The sequence below is a fragment of the Plecotus auritus genome (assembly GCF_963455305.1).
Source record: "Plecotus auritus genome assembly, chromosome: 3".
In the NCBI taxonomy this organism is placed as follows: Eukaryota; Metazoa; Chordata; class Mammalia; order Chiroptera; family Vespertilionidae; genus Plecotus; species Plecotus auritus.
This window is the reverse complement of record NC_137772.1, coordinates 168,777,603-168,798,601: the sequence shown is the minus strand read 5'-3', so window position 1 is coordinate 168,798,601 and position 20,999 is coordinate 168,777,603. Positions and strand designations below refer to the sequence as shown.

General features: G+C 47.3%; 2 protein-coding genes across 2 annotated transcripts; both read right to left on the bottom strand.

Moving 5' to 3' along the window:
- Positions 1–118: 118 nt before the first annotated feature.
- LOC308244227 (advillin-like) lies at positions 119–13,238 on the bottom strand (the record flags this gene model as incomplete). Its single annotated transcript, XM_080660202.1, has 15 exons — positions 119–713; positions 3,815–3,931; positions 4,843–4,911; positions 5,521–5,709; positions 7,180–7,324; positions 7,439–7,584; positions 8,885–9,064; positions 9,840–9,998; positions 10,100–10,237; positions 10,715–11,065; positions 11,732–11,830; positions 11,913–11,991; positions 12,456–12,658; positions 12,965–13,075; positions 13,158–13,238. The coding sequence occupies 15 exons, from the start codon at positions 13,236–13,238 to the stop codon at positions 600–602; spliced, it is 2,181 nt and encodes a 726-aa protein (XP_080516328.1). The 3' UTR covers positions 119–599.
- Positions 13,239–14,642: 1,404 nt separating this feature from the next.
- On the bottom strand, positions 14,643–15,713 carry LOC308244225 (advillin-like; the record flags this gene model as incomplete). The annotated part of the gene is made up of 2 exons (XM_080660198.1): positions 15,529–15,713; positions 14,643–14,843 (listed from the first exon to the last, which is right to left on the bottom strand). The coding sequence occupies exons 1-2, from the start codon at positions 15,598–15,600 to the stop codon at positions 14,643–14,645; spliced, it is 273 nt and encodes a 90-aa protein (XP_080516324.1). The 5' UTR covers positions 15,601–15,713.
- Positions 15,714–20,999: the final 5,286 nt, after the last annotated feature.

The following is a 20,999-nucleotide window of genomic DNA, read 5'->3' as shown; positions in this document are numbered from 1 at the left end:
CTAGGGAGCTCACCCAATAGTGCCTCTTTACTCTCCTCATCCTGAGACACTTCTCCCAACAGTACATCAGATAATCACTAGAATGAGCAAAACATAATACTGAAAAGAACTCCCATTTGCTCATATAGGTATCTTTATTTGAAAAGTTAAAAGCTCTGGCACATAGAGATCTGGGCATTTGGATTTTGGCTTTGGGATATACATGTAATTAACTTCAATGATTTGTAGGTTAAATAGGTTTTGGAAATACCGATCTTAAAAATTTGAGACAAACTTAGGTTTCTGCCTTAACATTAAACACTGTAAACTTAGTTTTGTGTGTTTTTTTTTAAAATTACTTTTGGCTTCTCCAGACTCATGTAGTTTTAGTGCTTTCCGCTGAGGCTTTAGCCAGAAGGCCACAAAAATTAAAAAGTGGGTATATAACAACTAAGGAATGCAGGAGTGAAAAAAATGGAGAACATGCTGTGATTTGCAGACCCTGTTTTATCTAAAGGAAGTGCTGAATGTTAGGCGACAATTGGTAGATAAATTCTTTCCTGATATTGGCACTACCTGCTCTCTTCTGTGCTCTGGCAGTATGTATATGCTTTCTTGCTTTAGAAAAGCCCCTTTTCTTTCTTCATTTGGAGCTGTTTCCAGCCAGGCAGAGCAGCAAATTGCCCTCTTGTGATGCCAAACACAGAAACAAAGTCCTGTTCAGAGAGGTAATTCTAAGAAAGAAAAAAAAGTTTCCAGTTAAAAGGAAGCATGGCACCTATCAGTGCCAACAGTTTGGGAGAGTGGGGCTAAGGGGGATAGGACCTTGAAGGGGAAGTAGACTGGATTTTAGAAATTTGGTGATAGACTTAAATTATTCATTGGAGAGTTCTTTAGGTTGTAGAGTCCCATCTTGGCCTATGGTAGAACTGATTAGGTTCACTTCTCTTATGGAGTCACCTGGCACCAGCTTCTTGCCAGAAGGACAAGAAATGGGTTATATATTATGTATGATTTCTAGACATTAGGTTTTGGCTAAATGGAGAAATAAATGGAGCAATAGTTTTCCTTGCTTTATGCCCATATCTGCCATTTTTATCCAGACTTTTTTTTTTTAATTGATTTTAGAGAGCGAGGAAGGCGGGGCGGGGGGAGAGAAAGAGGGTGGGGAGAGAGAGAGACATCGATTCGTATTCCACTTATTTATGCATTCATTGGTTGATTCTTGTGCCCTGACTGGGGATTGAACCCAAAACCTTGGTGTATGGCAGCCGTGGGCAAACTACGGCCCGCGGGCCGGATCCGGCCCGTTCGGCTGTTCTATCTGGCCCGTGGAGCCGAAAGAGTGGAGGGTTCTCTTGCTCTCCCCTCCGCTCCTTTACTTTGAATTTATATTAGTTCACACAAACACTCCATCCATGCTTTGGTTCCGGCCCTCCGGTCCAGTTTAAGAACCCATGTGGCCCTCAAGTCAAAAAGTTTGCCCACCCCTGGTGTATGGGGATGATGCTCTAATCAACTGAACTACCTGGCCAGGGCCCAGACATTTTCAAATACAAGATCAGGTGGATCTTGTTGAGAGCATAAAATTTTCCTAACATTTATTTATTGATGTTTAATGAGTATTTTCTATCCAAGTAACATTATTAATATACTAGAGGCCCGATGCATGAAGATTTGTGCAAGAATGGGCCTTCCTTCCCCTGGCTGCTGGCACCGCCTTCACTCTGGCCAGAGCCGCCTTTCTGCCTTCCCATGCTGCCCAGAGGCCCGGAGCGGCTGGGGTGGTGCGGAACGCCTGTGTCATTGCAAGCCTCCTGCCCCACCCCTGGCCGCTTGGCGCCTCCGTATGCAAATTAACCCAACATCTTTGTTGGGTTAATTTGCATACTCCTGATTGGCCGGTGGGTGTTGCAAAGGTATGGTCAATTTGCATCTTACTCTTTTATTAGTGTAAATGACCTGTGCTTTTAAGAAAGCTGTAGTCTAGTACTCAGGAATTGGTTAGATAAGATGTTGTGGAAATCTAGAGACTCTTCCCAAATAAAATCCTTCAAGGGGGAGATTAATTCATTCCACATGAGTATGGTAATTCATTTAACCAGAACTTAAGAAGTGCCTACTATTTGTCAGGTACTGTTTTAGGTGGTGAAAAGCTGAGAATGTGATGGTGAACAAGACAGATGAGGTCCTTGCTCTTAAGGATACTACTAGAGGGGGAGACAGACAATAAACAAGTATAAAGGGACTGGGGGAGTGAGGGAAGCAGTGTTAGGTAGGGTAGTCAGGGAAGGCCTTCTTGGGGATGTGATATTGGAGCTGAGACCTAAATAATGAGGCATTGAGTGTTTGTTTTTTTCTGGTAGGAGCAATAGCAAGTGTAAAGACTCAAAGGCTGGAATGAGCATGTTAGAAGAAAAGCAGCTACTGGCTGAAGGGGGCTAAGTGAAGAGGGTACTGGTGTGTGGGATTAAATCAGAGGGGGGCAGGGGGCAGATTGGCTAGGGCCTTGGAAGGCAGCTATGCTCACCACTATACCACCAACGCTTGGCTAGGGCCTTGGATGCCATGGAAAGGACTTTGGTTTCTTCTCTATGTGCAGTAGGAAGCCATTCAAGTGTTTTAAATAGAACAGTGTCATCTGTTTCAAAAGCCCATTGGTTGTTAGGTGGGGAACAGATTGTAGGAACCAGTTGGGGGACTATTGTAGTAGGCCACGATCGCTGGACCAGACTGGCAGCAGAGAGGTGGAGAGCAGTGGACAGAGGCTAGCTGATGGATTGATGGGGGAGGTGAGAAAAACATATCAAGAGCGAGCCCTGGAGCCCTAGCTAGTTTGGCTCAGTGAATAGAGCATTGGCCCTCAGACTGAAGTGTCCCAGGTTCGATTCAGGACAAGGGCATCCTTCAGCTCTGATCGGGCTACGTGCCAATTGATGAATCTCTCTCACATCGATGTTTCTCTCTTTGTGTCTCTCCCCCTCCCTTTCACTCTCTAAAAATCAATGGAAATATATCCTCTGGTGAGGATTAACCAAAAAAAAAAAAAAAAAAGAAAGAAAGGAAGAGCCCGGGAGGGCGGCAAGCAGCTGGTAGCGAGCAATGGAGTCAGCGGGCATGAATAGTTACTTGTTAGTGTCAGTTGTTTGGTGGTGGTGGCTGCGGTGACCAAGAAGGGGACGGGATGGCTGGTAATGTGTGCCTCTCCGGGAGAGCAAGAGTGAGAGGGAGCAAGAGAACGAGGGATTGGGGCGGGGGGGGGGTGGGGGAGAGAAACATTGATCGGTTGCCCCCAGTGCACATCCCGACGGGATCAAACCCACAACCTAGTTATGTGCCCTAACTGGGAATTTAACCCCCCACCTTTTGGTGTGCAGGATGATGCTCCAACCAGCTGAGCCACACCAGCCAGCTTTTTGCCTAAACTGGAACTTAAGCTGTAGCCATTTCTTTGTGGATGTGTCTAAAAACCTAAGGGCATCAAGTTTGATGTAATTTGTTACAGAAGGCACAGGATACTAAGAGTCATCAAAGACAAAGTTGGAGGAAGTATGACAACCAAGAATAGCCTAAGGAGACATACTGCTCAATGTAACAGGATGTCCTGGATAAGATCCTGAAACAAAATGGACAATGGAGAAAAACTGAGGGTATCTGAATAAAGTATATTCTTTGGTTAATAATAATAAAATAAAAGAAAGAAAGCAAGAGCCCTGGGCTTTTGAGCTACTGGTATCTCAAATGTCTGAGCGCTTACAGTGTTCCAGAAGTGTCCTAGGCCTTGTATGGAGACAGGCACTTTACTCCTGTGGAGCTGCACTTGCATCAGACTCACCTCCTTTTTGGCAGGGTCCACATCCTCAGGCAACTCTTGATTCTGATTTTTCAGTAGAACTTCTATAGGGTAATATTTTATCTCAGAATTCAGGGAGAGAGTTGTATTCCTCATTTCCTAGGTAAGATGGATAAAAACGGAGACACAGAGTAAAAAACTGTTCAGGGCTGTACAAACGAAGTTCTGTGTGTATAATATTAAAATTTTGGTTTATACCACTTCACTCTTTGTAATTAGCTTTTAGAACAGTTGTCTCCAAACCTGGCTGCATGTCAGAATCATCAGGGAATCCAAAATATTCAGACTTTGGGGTCCTTGGGAAAGCTGATTGAATAGATACAAGGTAAATCCTGTCTAGCCAGTTTGGCATCAGTGCTGTGCTTAAATCTCATTAAATATTGTGATCACATCCCTTCTCTTGGCACTTAACTTAGGCTCTGCATTTCCAGGCTTTAAATGACTTCAGTTGAAGTCATACTTTTCTTAAAAGTATGAAGATGCTACATCACCATTAGCTTTGGAACCTTGAGTTTGTAGAGCACAAAGGACATAATTGTCAGTTGGTTTGGACAGCTGGTGCTGTCCAATTCATCCTGATGTTAAATTGCTGTTGAATTCCTGCCAGAGGCTCCACTTCTTTTAGCCATTGAAATAGGGGTAATGACCTGAATTTCTGTGGATTCCACTGTCAGAAACTGATAAATATATCATTTGGGTTAGAAACTTATTACTTCTGAGAAATGCTGTCAATAAATTTAATCTGTCCTGAATGACAGAGTTGAATAATAAAATTAGTTTTTGTTGCTTTTTAAAAACAGCAAGTCTGTTCTAAATTCTGGAAGGCGGTAAAATAAGGAACTTGGCTCTGAGACCTGCCTTTCTATTCATTAAAACAATCTTCATATCGGAACGGACAACTCGAGATACTAAGGGGATATGACAGGGTTTCACCCATGTGACATCTGTAGCCCTCGCTGTTTCTCTTTGGCTCTGGCTGCCTGAGTGACTTGCTCCTCCGAGAAACTCACAGCAGTGATTCTCGTGATAGCAGCAGTGTCTCCCAGCTCTTCTTTTAACTGCTCATAGGATTTCCCTGCCTGAAAGGAAGAGATAGAAAACAGGATGAAGTGCTGCATATAAGGATGGCCATCTCAGGCTTAGTCTGTACCCTCAAGAAAAGCAAAAATGCCAGGGAATCCCAAGACATATCAGGGATGAGCAAAAATGAAAATCCTTTCTGGGCCCATGCAGGATTAGAAGGTATGTAAACATCATATTCATTCTTTGCTGGTGGTCCCTCAATCCTCCCTATAAGACTTAAGACAGCAGTTGACTAGGAGTCAGAAAACCTGGTTAATTGTGTCTTTAGGCAAGTAACTTCTCCTTTAAGCTTCCTCATCTGTAACATGGGAAACCATGTTTACTGTAGCTGTCAGGATGGTTGTAAAGCTAAAAAACAGGTGTGTGGGTATACTTTCTAAACATTATTACTTCTACACACTGCTTATTCCTGAAATAAGCTGTGAATTCTCTAACTGGACTTAGTGCTGTGGAGGGTGGGAAAGAGAAGTAAAAAGCAGGGGACATGGAGTAAGGGAAATGCGGACTTGGATTTACTCAGCCCTTGAGTACCTCACCTTCCCACTGAGCTATTAATGCTGAGCTCCCTGACAGGAAGAATGCCTCCCTGTTCTCTCTGTTCTTACACTCCAAATGTGAGAGTCCCAGGCCAAGAACCAGCCTGTGAAGATGGGAAGCTCGAACCCCTGCTTGATGATCAAGATCGGTGTGTCAGTGTCTCGGCCACTGGGGTGAGTGTGCAGGTACTCCTGGGCTGTAGCCAGAGCTCTCTCCTTCTCCATGGCATTGGCCTCAGCCCCAATCCACAAGAACACCTGTTATGGTAGAGATTGAATATTTGTTAATGTGCTCATAACAAGTACTGTGTACTAGATCATAAACACTGCTCTCTCCCCCCCCACCCCAACTAGCAATTCACAGCCTCAGCAGAAAACTTTTCTCAGAATCATCTTGATTTGTGATTTTAATTGCCATGTGTATCTCCCATATGTACATCTCCAGACCTGAGCTCTTTATCTGAACTTCAACTTTCTGAATCCAACTTCTTGCAAAACACCTCCTCTCTTGGCTGTCTTCAAACACCTCAAATATAACACCCCAAAATGTAGCTCTTTTCTAAACTTTTGTCTGTGTCCACCCAGTCATTTTTAAGGCAGTAACCTGAGATTCATCCTAGATGCCCCATATCCAGTGAGTTACTAAGGCCAGCCAGTTTACCTTCTCTGGATTTACCAAATCTGTCACCATCTCTGCATCTCTACTCCATTGCTCCTATGTGGGCCCACGCAGCAGCGCTTAACTGGACTCTAACCATAGACTACTGACTGGCCTCCCAGCATAGTCTTCTTTTGTTCTCATCCCCATCCCTCCTCTCCTACACTTGCTGGAATGCTCTACTTAAAGTGCAGTCCGACCTTGCCACTCACCTGCTTAAATTTCAGTAGCTTTCCAGGATAAATCTCAGACTTTTTCACATAGTAGGTAAGGTCCACACCTACTTCTTCAGCTGCATCTCTAGGGTGCTCTTTAGATCTTATGTTCTGATAAAAAATTTTTTTCGTAGCTCCATGTATACTAGAATAATTCGTGCCTTGCTTTTACTTGTGCTATTTCCTTTGCCCAGAATGCCCTCTTTACCTGATTAATGCCTATTTATCCTTTGAGATTCAGTTGGGAGCCATCTCCTCCAGGACGTCAGCTCTGAGCTGATAAATTGTGTGAGTGCCCCTAATTTGTGCTCCCGTGGCACCTTTTATGCACCTCTATCATAGTAAAATGATGCTTCTACGTCCCCACCCCCATCAGCCTGTGAAGTCTCAGAGTAGGATGGCACTCTTCACCTTAGTGACATCACACCTCGCTCCGTGACTAGAACAGAGGAGGTGCTGAGCATGTTTGCTGAGCCAAACTGAAGAAAATGGGATGTCAGGAGAGGTTGCCTTGGAGATACCCCTTTTCCACCCCTTTGTTCCTCAAAGGCCCATATTTGGGTGTGGAACCTGCTGCTATTGATCCTGAGAGAAAGAAGTGCCTGATGACAGATAGGATGGCCTGATTTTTCCCAGAGCAAGGTGGGAGAGTTCCCAGGATGGTGAGTTTTAAACAACATTCTCTTCTTTCCAACTCTGGTAAAAAGCAGGCTCTGTTATTGGTCACCACTGACAATTGTTTGATTGACTTGGGGATGGTCCTGGGTTTATTCTGGCAGAGGAATTACTACATACAAATAGCCCAAACTGTGAGGATCTCTGTCTTTTGTTCCAAGCACTCTGGCTGTGTCTTACCTGGTCCCAGGTATCTAGGAGCATCACATCACCTGGGTTCAGGTCATCCTGGGTGAATTCTGTGATCTCAGTGACAATGAACCGGCCAGTCTTATTGGAACATTCAAAGAGACGGGGCTGGACATCCAGGATTTCCTGCTGTAGTCTGCAATATAGTCCATTTGGAGGAACTGAGCTTAGAAATCATGTGCGGTTCACAAGCCTGGGAGGCAGGGGGAGCCAAGAGGAGCCAAGAGGAGGGGATGTTGTGGTCCCATACCTTTTGTGATTGGCATAGGGAGTTTTCCCTCCCAACAGGTCCCAGAACTCCGGCGTCTCCTGGCCCTCAGCCACAGTGTCCTCAGTGCCATTACAGAGAAGCCCGGCCAGCTCCTTAGCCATTGCTCGCTCATCCCCACTAGACCCCTGAGAGTGGGGGGAGGAGAACACAGATGTTAGTTGCACAGGAGCACGTTGATGTGGAAAAAAAGCTTCTGAGACTAATAGCTTAGTGTAGCTAGGATCAGCTACCAAGCCACAGTACTTTGGGACAGAGGAATAGGTTTGTTCTAATGCTGGGAAGGGGGTGGGGTTGGGGGAGGAACACACTATGGTGGCAAAGAACAGAACTAGACTCTGAAACCCACATGGATGTTGACAAGAGTCACCTTTGTTTTGGTTTCAGTTGGAATTTTACCACCTACTTTTAATATTTTTAAGAGAAAAATTTAAACTTATTTTTAAAATTACATAAGCAAAAATTTTTTTGGCATAGGTTTTATGAGTCTTGACAAATGCATCGAATCAAGTTACCACCACAACAAAGAATCAGAACAGTTGCCTTGCCCCAGCAAAAAATTAGCCCAGACTATCCCTTTGTATCCAACTCTTCCGATCCTTAACCTCTGGCAACCACTGTTCTGCTCTCCATCACAATAGTTTTGCCTTCTCCAGAAGTCATAAATGGAATCATACACTGTGTAGCCTTTGAGTCTGGCTTCTTTCACTTAGTATCACCCTTGTAGTTGTGGGTCTGACACTCACCCTTTGTGTTGCTGAGTAGTATTCCATTGTATGGATGTAATACTGTTTATCCATTCTCCAGTGGAGTTGGCTTTCAGTTTTCGGTGATTGTGACTAAAGGTGCTATGTGCTGTAAACATTTGTATATGGGTTTTTGTGTGAAGACAGTGTTTTATTTCACATGGTTAAATGCCCAGGAGTGGGATTGTTGGATCGTATGATAAATGTATGTTTTATAAGAAACATCCTCATCTGCACTTGATATTCTCAATTTTTTTAGTCATTCTAATAAGTGTGTATCTCATTGGGTTTTCACTTGCATTTCCCTAATGACTAATGATGTTGAGCATCTTTTCCTGTTCAATTCTCTTTTGTAAAACAACTTAGTTCTTTTTAATGCAGATGCAGTCTGAATGGACAAAAATCACATTTTCCGTGTTATTGTTCAGTGGTAATGCCTGTCTTATTGTAATCCACCAAATTGGTGTGCAAAGATTGAGTTATTTAGAAGTTTATCGAGTGTCTCCTGGGTCTGGGCAGGGCGATCATTGACTTTCTAATTGGAGGCCTAATTGTGGAGAATGTTGGCAGACCCTTTGAAGACCCTTTAGGAAAAAGGTTCCTCTTTCTGTGAACTGTTCCAGCCTTGCTGACAGGAGGGTGGGCACAGGGCTGGTGTGACCACTGAGCCCAGCCATCCTACCTTGCCGTACCACAGGTAGTGCTCTTCCTGGGCCCGCAATAGAAAGACGTCATTGGAGTTCAGGGAGGAGGCAAAGGCTGGCACCTCCACTGCTTTGGTGTTAGATTTGTCATTCCCTTGAATTTGGAAGAGCCTTACTGGAGGGTCGGGCTGGGCATTTCCCTTCCTGGAAGTCCCACCCTAGAGAAGAGGAGAAAAGCAGAGTCTGGATTTGAGGTACACTGTGGGAGAGAGTACTGGGCTAGCTGTTGAGAACATGGATGTATTTGACACCATATTTGCCTCTGAGGAGCTTGTAGGCTAACTGGGAGAGGTGGGGGTGACCTGGAGTTATGGAACCAATAATGTTAGCTTTCATCCTGAGACCTCTGTTATATGGAGGCTTTGTGGCTTGTGCCTTACCTACATCATTTCATTGATCCTCCACATAACTCTGTGAAGGTTTATCCCATAGTACAGATGGGGAAACTGAGGCTTAGAAACCTAGCTAATAAATGGCAAGACTAGGACTTGACCACAGACTTGTGTATATCAAGCATGTGCCATTGTACATTTTTGGTAGTGCTTCAGCCAGGGCTTCATGGAAGAAGTAGGACTTGAATCTGAAGGACACATTCGGTGGGAAAGGTTGATAGGGAGTGTGATATGGCACACGTGCAGCCCAGTGAGGAGACCCACCTGACGAGTGGAGCGCGTAGGTTAGGGAGTGAGGGTAGCGCACTCACGGGTAATCTGGGTCAGGTTATGAAAGACCTTGAACATGAATTAGGCAGTGGTTTGGACTTGAAGTCCTAGGCAGTTGGGATTCACTTCAGTGTCTTAGAGAGATTAACCCCTTCTTGTCCATGTCTACCCCAAGGCCTGCTCCCCACCCCTCCTCTCCTCTCCCGTAGCCCCTACTTGTTAGTTGGGAGCATTCTGGCTCCTGGTGTAACTTTATACTGAGGGCTCTCACCTCAAAGATAACCAGCTTTCCTTTGAAGATGGCCATGAAGTGGCGTGGCTCCTTCCCCATGGTAACCCGAACCTGCACAGGGGCCCCATCAAACTTCCGATCCACCTCCACCGCCTGGAATGCCGAGGCTGCCAGCTCGTCCTGTGAGGCGTGGCGGCCCTGCAGCAGTGACAGGAGAAATGGCTGCTGCTGCCCTTGCCCCAGCCTAGTGGCCAGAGGAAGCATCATCTCTGAAAGCTGAGAGCCTGCCCCAGGCCTACCTGCCAGATGTACAAGATGTAATGTGGCTTCGCGTAAACCTCGAATGTGTAGAGAACCAGATAGCAGTCTCCCCCATAGAAGAAGCCGTACCACTGATGCTCCACGGGGACCAGCTCCAGATTTTCAATTCTCCAGACCTGGGTACAGAAGGAGACAGTTCCCCAGAGATGGGGTGCTATGTGAAGCGACAGCTGCCTGAAGGGAACGGGGCGGTGCTTAGCAGAGAATCCTCACGTAAGGCACTAACATCTGCCACTCAAAGTCCCCTGCCCCCTCTGGGGCTGTTTTCCCAGTGGCGAGGGCTTATCACATTTGCATGATTTGAATTTGGAGGAGAACTGGATTCTCCCTGGTCAGGCACCTCCTGTCATAGCTCAGAGGTGATTTGAATAGTTCTGCCAGGTGAGTTATTGATAGCTCACTAGGGTATTTGCCTTTCACTTTCCTGAAGAATAGTGGGGAAAATGCAGACTCAGACACCTCGGAGAGAATACTCCTAGGCACCGGAGATGAAAGCAAATCAGACACAAAATCACCTGCCCTCTCCTCTACAGCAGAACAGCCAGGAGGCCAGAGCTGCCTGCCTGCACTGAGATGGGAATCGTTAGGCTTACCTCGATCTTTCCATTGCCGTCATCCACCATTCTTTCCTGGGCAGCTACCTCTGGTTTGGAGTGCAGCAGAGTCACATCATACTTATCCTGGAAAACTTTAGCTGCAGAGAAGAGGTTGGGAGAAGCCGAGTGAGTGAAGATCATCCATGCCTGCCTTTCTACAGTCCCAGTAGGAAGACAATCTGGGGCAATCTTACCAATTTTACCAATGCTGAACGTTTTCCCCAGGCCCACGGTCTGCTCCTTCACGGACCACTTCTGGAACAGCTGCTTGAACATGGCTGACTCAGCACCATCGTTGACGGTCTCCACATTGGTGCTGCTGGGGTAGCCCTTCATCTTGATGAAGTTCTGTAGATACCCCGTGACCCCCCGAAAGGCAGGTCAGTCAGGGAATGCACCGAGTCCTTTACTGACCAGTCATTTACCCCTTTGAAGCCAGTTGATGGGATTGCTATTTGCTCCCTTCTGGGAGTCGGAGTCAAATTCTAACTCATTTCTGTCTAGGACAAATGTACCTCACTCAAGGAAAGGACTGAGTGGAACATTTTGTCATCTGTTTATTGGCCTGTCATGATTATTATTCTTTTTTTCTGTTCTTTGAACACTCATGTAGAATACTGACTTTGTCTCACATTCATTTGCCCATTTATTGCTCTGTAAGTGCATCCTGCTTGGTTTATCTGCAGGGTCTGCACAATATCATAAGCTCCTTGAGGACAGGGCCATTACCCTTGATACTTGCTATCTGTCCCCTTCAATAGTAACAGCCACCTTTTATTGAGCCAGTGTGTGTACCAGGTACTGTTCTGAATGCCTTACAGATGTTATTTAATCCTCAAAGCAACCCCAGGGGATGGCATTGAATCGGGATTTGAATCCCACTTTGCCTGACTTCGAAGTCCATGTATGTAACTGCAGTGTTCTTTGCTCAAAGGCCTAGTGTGGCTCTCTGAGCACAGCTGAAGTGTTACTGACAAAATTTTTTGGACAACATTGTGCATCTGTAGCTCCTACCAGGGCCTTAGACATGGCCATCTGCTTCTCAGCCTTTGTGGCTCCTCTTCCTTTCCACACGTAGATCTTGGTTCCGCTGTGGTCCAGGATGTAGCAGTCCTGAAGCAGTCAGGGACACAAGTGGTTACACTTTCCCCAGGGCCTGCCCTGAGGCCAGCCACCCCACTCAAGCTCTGCTTACATCATGGCTCAGTAGGTCCTGGACCAGAGGCCTCGTCGCTACCTCTCTGACCACCAGCTGCCCAGCTGAGTCTGAGACACTGGAGAAAGGGAGAGGTTAGCCTGTGCCTTCTCTTCTGCAAAGCATCTTGTAGTCGTTTGGTATTTTCCTGGCTTTGTCTTAATATGGAGTTTCTGGGGAGAGTTTGACTTCCTATGACAGTCCTGGCTTGAATGCAGATGGGAATGTGAGGGACTCAGTTCTCTAGTGGAGATTTGTGCATCTCTCTCCAAACATCCCATCACATCCCTGCGCAGGTATAGATCCAAGTAAAGGAACAGTTTCCCCAAGAGACCAGGAAGAGTTGCTGACAAAGACAGATGGTAGCTGCCTCCTTGAATCGGAACAGCAAGCTCTTTCTAGAAGCTGCATTGGAAAAAGACTAAAAGAAAGCCAGACTCCTGCACCCAAAATGAGCAGCCAAGTGGAAGTGTCCCCTAGTCTTCTAGGGCACACCTTCCCCCTGTCCCAGCTTCCAACCAGCAGCCAGGTTTAGCTACTCACTGATATAACATGATGTTTGATTTCTGTTGCTGATCTATGATCTCATCTGGGACTGCAGGCTTGATAATAGAACGTCGGCCGAGGGTGTCCTGAAGGACCTTCATCAGCTCTGGGCTTGCTGCCTCCTTGTCTCCCTCAATCACTCCTATTTCAGCACGGCCCCCTCGCTCCCTGTCCCGAATATCCTTTGCCAGAAGCATAGCCTGTCAAAGAAACCCATGGAAGCACTTAGCTGCTTTGCCCCTTCCCCCCATTTCTGCCTGATGGCTTTGGGAGGAGCAGCCTAGATCCCAGACAGGAGTTACTCTGATGCCGAGGAGCCCAGAGGTGAGTCACAGACTCACACACTTGGCCTCTTTCTAAAACAGATTCTGCTCCAAGGCAGGGGTCCGCCTTGAATCTCAGGTAAGAGCCAGCAAGGAAGGAAGAAGGAAAAGGCACCTGAGAGAGCCACGCTCTCTGAGCACGCCTGAGGGGGAGGAGAGCAGGAAGGCTGGAAAGAGCTGTACCTTCAGACGCTCCCCGCTGTTGCTCTCTGGACCATTCCATTGGATGATAACCTTCCCAAGGTCCAGCAAGAAGACATCACCTCGGTTAAAACTGTCCCAGCTCATTTCCACCTGGAGGTAGACATTATTCAGGAGGAATTCTTAGGTACCAGGTAGAGAGGCCCTGGGCCCAGAAAAAGTGGGGAGGACTTACCTCAGTGGCCCTGATGTTTCTCTTCCCCTTCACGTGTAACAACCGCTCCACGTCATAGGTGTTGGTCTCCACATGCTTCATCCCAGAGGCCACACCCCCCCTCTTGTAGCTAAGGGAACATCCATTAAGTTATTTATTGAGCACCTGCTATGTGTTGGGTACTGGGGAGACAATGGTGAATTACACAGATGCAGTTTCTGCCCATGTGGGTGACAACAGTAAATAAGCAAAGTAAACCTATATGGTAGTAATCGCTGCCACAGAAGTAGACACAGTGACAGACTTTTTGATAGAGTGGTCAGGCAGTCTTCTCAGAAGGTGTAACAGTCCAGCTGAGAATTAAAGGAATAGGAACCAACAACAAGGAACTAGTGTTCAAAACAGAGGGAACATTGGTAATAAAGGCCCCGTAGCACGAAAGAGCTTGTTTTGTGCTGGCAACTGTGTGACTATCAGTGTGTGGCAGGGAGAGGGGCACAAGCTGGGCAGCAGCAGAAGCATCGATGACACCATGGCCTGAGGACCAACTCCCTCCTGGGATCAGTTCTGCCCTGGCACTCACCCAACCCAGCCTCCATACCAGGCTCCCGGTGACAGTGTGATGCCCTGTGCCCAGCAGGTCGTGGGAACTGCCAATCTGCACGAAGCTGGCCTTGGACCAGCCTCAGAATTCTTGAGCTCATTGGAATTTCTTTTTGTTTTAATCTCGAGTGTAAAGTTTTGAGTTAATCAAACTCATTAGTTCATGGAGCAGTACCAGAACCCTCTCTTGTTTTAGGTATTTACGTATTCTCTTTTATCTGCATACCCTACTCACAGGCCTCACCCCCACCATGGGCAACCATTCTAACAGTTTAACATCCATTTATTTTTATTCTGGTGAAATGTGGACTGTTGTTTTGTGTGCATGTGGTTTTTAAAAAAACCCACAGAAATTGGCATTATGTTACATAGCTCAAGGCTGTTTCTTACTGTGTTCACTAAAGCACCCTGTTTTTAAGCTCTGTCCATGTTAGGTATGTATCTAATCCATTGCTTCCGGCTCCTGCATAGTATTCCTTAATGTCATGGAGTATTTTTCTTGTCCAGTCTCCCATTGATGGGCTTCTACATTGCCTGCAGCTTCTGCCACCACTAATGATAACTGCTGTGAACATCCTGGTTCACGTGCCTTTATGGAACTGGGTACGGTGAGAATTCCTTTGAATTATACACCCAGAAATGGGATTTGCCTCAGGGGCAGATTACTCTTTGGAATGCTGTGCCAGTCCTCCCTCCCACCAGCAAGGCACAAGGGCTCCTATTTCCCCACAATCTCGCCAGCACTAGCACCGCCCAGCTCTCAGATTTGTGCCACTCAAGTAGTGAAAATTATAAGCTTTGTTTGGATTTACATTTCTCTGATTACTTTCTTCATGTACTTACTGGCCCTTTGGGTTTCCTTTTTGGCAAACTGCCATTTTTCCCTGGCTCATCCTTAACTACTCACATGATACCCTGCTTGAAGTAGCCACGGAAGGTGTCGGACTCATGGTGCTGGACCTCTCGGTGCTGCACGGGGCTGCCCCCCAGGTAGGCATCCAGCTGTGTGGCGTAGATGGCTGCACAGCTCTGCTCATCCTGGGAGGAGTCCTTCCCGATCCAGAAGTGGATGTCCTGGGAGAGGAGACTGCCCGCTCTCCGGGTCTGGGATGTAGCCAGAGAGATCAGGTCAGGGACCAGCTCGCCTCCCCTTTGCTGCTGCCCCACTGGCATGGGGAGAACGCAGCATACCATGGCTCCCTGCAGTGGCCCCTATGCGGACCTACTGTGTGGCTTAAGCTCAGGCAGCCCTGATTCCACATTTGGGAAAAGTTAACAGCTTATTGTTCTCAAATAAATGGAGTGCAACAGGGACCTTTTCCAACTTGGATCGCAGACTTACCTTGCGGCTCCTCCATTCCCCTGAACTTACAAAGCTGGCACAATGCTGATCTGTCCATCTCGTGGCTGTCAGCACTATTCATGTGGGATGTTGTTTCCTCAACTAGAATGAGCACTTTGAGGCCTGCATTTATCTGGCCTTCTTCGACACCACTGTAATCTGGGGGCTGCCCCCTCCCCAGGATGTGCTGTTTGTGAGTTCCTTATCTAAGTTCAGACTGAGGGCCCTACCCTCACCCTCTGATGCAAAATTGAAAACTCCCACCTAAGAACGGCCTTTAAGGTTAAATTGTAGGCCTGTCCTATATAACATTGAGGAAAAGTCAAGATCGACACCAGGGATCTGAATAGCATCATTGTCAGGTCTCTCCTCTGCAGAGTCTGGCTCTGGGGAGCCTGGCTCTGGGGAGAAGCGTGTGGGAATGGGGCGGCGGGGGATGGTGCTCACCGAGAGGATGATGTAGCAGTCCCCCTCATAGAAGCTGCCATGGGCACTCAGGGGCACGAGCGCCAGCTCCATTTTCTGGAAGGATAAGGGATGTGCACAGGCTGCATTCCCTCCCACCTCCCCCTCCCCGAAGCAGCCCTTTCCTCAAAGTCACAGACAGCAGGGGAGATGTCCCCACTGATCTTACAGGGTGTGGCAGGAGTAGCATGACCACCTGGCTTCTGAGCTCAGCCTGGACGCCTTAGTCTGAATCTGGGTGCCTGTCCTTGCCCCATCCTCCTCCCTGTTGCCCACCCTGTGCTGTCTTGCTGCACTGTGAGGACCCCCAGCCCGCTGCAGGAGAAAGAGCTGGGTATAAGCTACAAAATATGACCCTCCCTCTGAGCAGCTGCACCGCTGCCTCCGACATCGCTCTCTAACTCTGACCACCAGTGCTGGCCAAGGTCTGCAAGAACAGAACGCTGAGGTTCTGTGGGGCTTTGTGGGGTGAATGCCAGTCGCGTGTGGGCTCCAAGCCCAGCGTCTGGGTTGGGGCCCTGCTTTATCACCTGCATGTCTGTCTTGCCCCAGGAGGACTATTCCCATGGCCTCAGATGCAGATTTCCATCACTACCTCCAAGTGAGGTAAACCTGCAGCCATACTTGTGTGTGTTCTTTGTAAAATGTGTGTTAAATGTAAAAACATTAAATATCTCATAATTTTTGTACTTTTTAGTACCTATTGGAAATGTCCTCGGCTTCTCACACACTGAGCTGCTTGCTAGAGGCTGTGACTCTCCTTCCACATGGAGGGTAGTGGAGTGAGCCATCACTTCTGCGTTTTAGGCAGCACTCACTCGGCTCCGAGCAGGGACGTGAGGGTGGGTGGGGGTCCTTTCATCTGGCCGGTGGGGCTGACCAGGCCAGGGCAGTTCCTAGCTATAGATTGCTGGAGCTCAAGGTCAGCCATAGGGGCTCAAGTCCAGGAGGGAGAAGGGATGAGCTGTGCCCTCTTCTGTGCAGTGCCTCCAAACCTCCCCTACTACTTTGTGGGACCAGAGCACTCTGGTTCTGACAAAAGCAGCCAGGAGTATCAGTCTCCTGGGTGGGCCCTGGCCCCACCCAACTCCCCAGGGCATTTACTGGAAGTGCAGACTCACCCGAGCAGATGGCTAAATAAAGGACAAGCTTACTTTTGCTTGGAGCCTTTCTCTCCAAGGCTAAGAACATTTCCTCCACCTGCCACCCACCTGCTTTGAACACCCAGGAGGGGTCAAAGGAAAATGTGCACTTAGATGCTGTCTCTCACTGCTCCTGACTGGAGACAGAAGGGCTGTCCTGTAGCAGGCCTGGGTGACTAAGGGAAGGTGTGCCCCAGTCCCACTCACCTCTATTCTCCAGGTGATGATCCCAGGGTCGTTGCCCACAGCCCTGAAGGCGCTGCTCAGAGACATGGCTCTTGTCTTCCTGGGACTGAAACATCATAGAGCAAGCAGGGAGATGAGGCCTGTCCCAGCAGGCATTCATCCAGCTTTCTTCCTAAGTCACTTCCGAATCTTTTGTCAGCCACCCTGCCATGTCCTGCTATTTCACAGTGATGGGGAAAATGACTTGTCCGAGGTCACATTGTTCGCCTGGCTGGCCAGGACTCCCACCCAGAAGTTCTGCTTCCCACTTGCCACTTCTCTTGTGAAGAGCTCTGGTAACAGCCAGGTTATTTACTGAAGCAGTGATAAATATGCCAAGCCCTTTGTTGTTCACTTTATGTTATCTCATTTATTTCTCATAAGCTGAGTGTATTTTCTTTGTCTTACATTGTAGGAAAACAGGTTCAGAGAGATTAAATAATTTGCCCAGGATCACACACTAGTATGAAATCCTTATCTGATCCTAAAATCTGTGCTTTGTCTTTTTGATGTACTACAGCCCTTCCTAAACTTATCTAAATTCATTGGTACACCAGGAGGAAAGCTGATGTCAAACTAAGTATTTCTAAATTGGGCTGCCTTCTCTCATTCTTATCCCCTCTAGTTCTTCCCCGCTTCTTCACAGTCAACTCTCTGACCTTTTCTTTGAGCTTTTACTTTCGAGTAAACTATCCTAAAACTCAGACAACCCATCCTACTTGTCTTATGACTAATATATTCCCTGTACCTCACAGAAAAAGAGGTAAATGGCAAGCAGGGCTGGGCCTGAGACAAAGAGTATAGGTGCCAACAGGGGAAGGTGGGCGTGGCCTGGCCTGCCAGTGAGCTGCTGCACTCCCCCCCCCCCCCACCCTAAGGAGCCAGTGGTGCTGTGTCTGGCCTTGGGTTGGGGGGAGGAAGGCAGTGGTAAAGAGAAGTCTGTGTGAATCGTGCACCATCTCTATTCAAGGCGTATCCAGGGTTATCGAGCACCTACACATGTCCATGGTCATATAGGGCCTTTATATAATTAAAAGGCATGTCTGGTTCTTGCTCTCAAGGAGCTTACAATCTGATGACAATACACACGACTGATGAATATGGCCAAGAGGCAAAGGAAAAGGACTGGCTTGATGGATCTATGAACACCCATCCACAAAGGCTGTGTGGAGCTTTGCTATCTAGAGGCACATTGTGCTTGTTAAGAGGAGCATGTCTGGCCATTCTTTCCTTGAGCTATGGTGAATGAACCCGGGTTTGGAGAATATGCGCTGTTATTTAGTATGTATTTTGGTGAAAACACAAAAACTCCCTTTGTCTATTGCTATGGCAGGACTAAAGCTGAGCAGTGAGGCGGAGCAGCCACTGTTTGAGGATTTAATTTGATCACTTGCATTGCCCCACCCTGTGCTGCTCAGAACTGCCAGGAAATATTTTTTCAGGTTTTCTTTAGACCCTCCATTTCAGTCATTCAAGGCAAATGCTGTTAGCCAACTAGGCAAAGGAAACAAGGGCCAATGAATTCACTCCTTGAAGGTAGACAAGTGTCAACCTGGTAAAAGCCAAACCAAGTGGCATTAATTAGGGACGTCTTAGAGGCCAAAAGCAGTCCCGTTTGTCAGCAGGGACTTAGTCACCAGGAAGGATCTTACGGGTCCTGGGTCCCCCAAATGCAGGAGAAGACATGCTTAAAGGGACTTCTTGCCACACTGGAACACCCAGAAAATGCGACTCCATCTATAACATCAAATTTCCCCAAAACTTGGTCCCTCTTTCCCTCCTCCCAGGTTCTTATAAATTCAGCACCCTTTAAGATCACTGCAGAAACCCTTGGGGTGGGGTGCAGTTTTGAAATCACCAGTTAAAAGCAAGTGGCCCTTAATTCTTACAGAGATAACAGTATGAATTGACCCCAAACAGAGGTTGCTGGTTTTAACCTCTCCCTTGCCCCAGACCATCTCTCTGAGGGGTCTTCTTCATCCCCAGCTTTTAAAAATGTGCCCTATCTGTTCAGAGATCTCTAAAAAGGGCCTTGGTTTCTCAGCAGAAGTTTGCAAAAACGGGTTTCAAACTCCTGGTTCAACCCTTTAAAAGCCTCACTGAAGAAGACAGAGCAAGGGAAATCTCAATATCCTCTCCCTTGTTTCTTACTTGTTCAGTAGGATAGCTCTACTGACATGCACCCGTAAACGGAATAGACCTTACCTTGCTTCTCTCCCACAGTCTTCCCAGTTTGCTGGTGAGAAAGCAGCAGTGCTTTTGAAGAACCACCCCAAAGCAGGAGTCTTCAGGTCTGCTGCCTGAGCTTAGTAATGGCTGCACAGACACTGGGTTATATTTGCTTGGGTTTGCATCTTAACCACATTTTCCTAGTCCTGGCCAATCACAGCCAACCTAGCCCTGGGCTTGACTTATTCAAACCAGAGGGAAAGCTTTATCTGTTCCTATTCAAAACAGCAAAAAACAAGAGCAGACTTTTAAAGGCTTTTTTTTAAACTCCAGCTCCACGCCCTGATCTAATTGATTTTTGAAAAGTGCATAGCCCATCAATAATGCAGGAAAGAGGGTGGGAGGATATGAAATTTGCCATATTGTAGATATGGATGCATTATGCTGACGGGAGGCAAGGGCTAGAGCTGCCTGCCCAGTGCCTGGATGTCAAGGCTGGCAAGCGCCTCCCCAAGAAGCTTCTGGGCATTTCTTAGAAGGGGAGGGCAAGTCTAGATGAGGGGCCAGGAGTATGTTATGCCTCCTCCTGTTTTGCTTGTTGGTGTCATACATCACTCCAATCAATATTTGAGTGCCATGTGCCAGGAACCATCCTGGGTTCTGAGTTTCAGACATCCCGGTTTGGGAACATCAGTAAGGGGCACAGAAGAATGAAGTCCCCTGGGCTGCAGGTCCATCCCTGTAAGTCGATAGGACACCAAGCACTTGCTTATTAAGCACCTGGATAGCAATGGAGTTGGTTCTATTGGGGGGCCAGGGAAGAGCTAATGTAGCCTGACTTCTGTGACCTTGAGCAGAAGCCCGTGCTGAGTCTGCAGCTGGTCTCCCAGCCATGGTAATCCAGCTTCATCATGACGAAGGGGTTGCAAGGGGTGAATGGTGTGCCCGATAGGTGCCCAAATGAACAGCAGGATCAGGAGGCAGCAACCCTTCCAGGATGGGTTTTTTAAACCCGCTTTTATTAATTGTAAGTAATACAAATATTCCAAAAATATAAACAGACACATAATGGCGCCCTACATTTCAAGTTTTTGAATACAAATTTATCAAACCATGAATCTGTAAGCAAGGCAGTCAGAATCCCATAGCCCAGTCACAGTAGGAAGCAGATCCCCCGCCCTCCAAATGGCGTCTTGAAGGGGTAAAGTGGCACTGACGTGGGATAAGGACAAACAAAGAAGCACATGGGGCCCAAGAGGAGGGTCTGCTCCAGGGGCAGGGGGCCAGACCTCTGGCTTTCCTCCCCTGCTTGAATGCAACTATTTGCCTTAAAAAAGGGGGGTGGGACCTAAAGCCCCATTTTACAAAGTGACTGAGGGACAATGGTAAGGTAACCAGCTGAAAACATAAAGGGGAAAATAGGCTTCCCTTCCTCTGACCCTTTGCCTGGCTGGGACACGGGATGCAGGACATCATTACAAGGGGGCTTCCCTGCTGATGAGGCTTCAGGATCAGGGCAGGGGTAACAGGATAGGATGGCACCCATTTCCCAGGGAACGATGCCTTTAGATTTCCCATGCCTTTTAGCACAAAGCTTTTTGGCCACTGTTAACAGAGGTGAGTTTATACACTTACAAAATGGTCATAATCTTTGGGAGGCAGGAGGGAACTAAAAGTCCCAGGTTAACTGAAGGCAAATTTGCTCAACCTCTCTATATATAAGGGACCCATGGGCCTACAGAGTGTCCCCTCTACAATGTGCAGAGTGAACTCTTACCTGACCCTTTCCAAACTGGTCCTGTGTCCAAAGCTCCCCCTATGAGAGGGACACGAACATCAGGCTTTTGACTTAGAAGCCCAATCAGAGAGACACACTGTGTCCCTGAAGAGGCACATTAAAGAACTGAACCTGGCAGG